General features: G+C 34.8%; 1 protein-coding gene across 1 annotated transcript; it reads left to right on the forward strand.

The window, feature by feature from the left end:
- The first annotated feature begins 498 nt into the window (after positions 1 to 498).
- On the forward strand, positions 499 to 1,831 carry LOC108368398 (uncharacterized). Its single transcript, XM_017623255.1, has 2 exons — positions 499 to 1,251; positions 1,368 to 1,831. The coding sequence occupies exons 1-2, from the start codon at positions 1,012 to 1,014 to the stop codon at positions 1,779 to 1,781; spliced, it is 654 nt and encodes a 217-aa protein (XP_017478744.1). The 5' UTR covers positions 499 to 1,011; the 3' UTR covers positions 1,782 to 1,831.
- Positions 1,832 to 1,920: the final 89 nt, after the last annotated feature.

Genomic DNA, 1,920 nt, shown 5'->3' on the forward strand with positions numbered 1-1,920 from the left:
GGCTTCGAACCGACGATCCCACTGACTCAGCCAGTTGCCTATGCACCGTGCTAAGTACGCCTTGTAAATTATCGTTTGCGTTTTTCCACTATTTTCATTTTTGTTATGCCAACACAATCAAGCGCAGCTATTCCGCTGCAATTCACTTGATCATGTGGTTGTTGGTTGTGTTGGTTTTTGCTAATAATTCTATTTTTAGAATGTTTAACCTTTAGGTGTGCTCGTCCTTAAGTTATTTGTTTTTGTTATTTTTTGGCCTTATAACAATTATATTCAACAATTTTTATTGAGCTCGAGGACGTTTTTTATAATGAAAATTTATTGTGGAAAAGCTACAACAAAATTGCAACACAGAATTTAGGGCCTTGGCTGAAGATCTTGATTAAAAAAATTTTGCCAACCTTAATATTTTTGAGATTGGGAAAAAGTAAGAATCACCAAAAATTATTTAAATGAGTCACCGTTTTCAAGCATATGCAACATCTCTCAAAACGCAACTTTAAAAGTTAGAGAGAGAGAGAATTAGCTTATGGAGTCTAATAGGTATGACTAGGGAACCTACTTTAGATGATGCCTACAACTAGAGAAGAAGAAACATGTAGGATGATGAGGATGGTATTCCCTAATGAGGATTAAATTAAATTGTAAGAGATTCTTTTCAGTAAATAAATAAATAAAAATATACACATAACGACTTTAATTTTCTTTTTGAAAATGGCATGGTGGAAAACCGTATTACACGGTATCCTAATAGGAATAGCAGGATACGAAGTCGGTAAGGAAAATTCTGGAGAGAAAAACGCTGAAAATAAACTGGTCAGGTATGAACCAAAACTCAGTATAGAAAACAAAGAAGAAATCTCAGATAAATGGTTATCTATTTTCACATGCGTAACTACATTTTTATTTGTCGCAATTGCAATTCTATTAAAAAATTATATAAAGAATAAACTGAGACAATTGAACACGGTACAACAACGCGTCTAAACAAAAAATTCGATATTCCAAGAAATGAACCAATGGCAAGAAATATACGACGTATTATCTCAAGAAAAAACAAAAGCTAGTAAGTCGTACAAATGCATAAATAAAAACGCTACTATAAAAATAGAAACAGTAGTAAAGCATTTGAACATAATTTTAAAAGCTCTAAAAAGAATAAGACAGGTGATCAATACAACAGACCGTATACTTACCAAAGAACACCAGAAAGAAGTCCGCCAATTTTTCTTCGCCGTACGAGATAAGTTGGTATCTTCTTTAGCTAGACACAATATAGAAGTAACAATACCAACCACAGTAGAGGAAAAAATCCGGATCGATTTCAATTCAATTTTATCAGANTCTTCGCCGTACGAGATAAGTTGGTATCTTCTTTAGCTAGACACAATATAGAAGTAACAATACCAACCACAGTAGAGGAAAAACTCCAGATCGATTTCAATTCAATTTTATCAGAACGTGCTCAGAGCCCGATTCCATCACCTTCCTTGAGCCAAACTCCATCAGTGGAAGAAAAGAAACCGTTAGGCATCCCAATCATAAACGTCACAATGGTGCAAACTGTAGTCGAATTTGTTAAAACTGCTTCATCAGTGCTACCAGAGTTTGATGGTAAGCCGGAGAACTTACACAGTTTCCTAGACGCCCTTGATATACTTGATCAAATCAACGATGATCACGAAGCCTTAGCGATAACAATGATAAAAACCAAGCTAAAAGGCATGGAAAGAAATTTTATCAGTACCGAAAACACAATAGAACTGATAAAAACAAAATAAAGGGTGAATCAGTAGAAGTTTTAACCGCTAACTCCTGAACATCCAACAACGTAGCAAACTGCTAATCAATACACAGCAGAAATAGAAAAAATTACTAGGTCATTGGAAGGAGCATATATCTCGGATGGACTCAACCCAG

This window comes from Rhagoletis zephyria, unplaced genomic scaffold, assembly GCF_001687245.7.
Source record: "Rhagoletis zephyria isolate East Lansing unplaced genomic scaffold, Rhagoletis_zephyria_1.1 Rzeph_scaffold_00050, whole genome shotgun sequence".
Lineage (NCBI taxonomy): Eukaryota > Metazoa > Arthropoda > Insecta > Diptera > Tephritidae > Rhagoletis > Rhagoletis zephyria.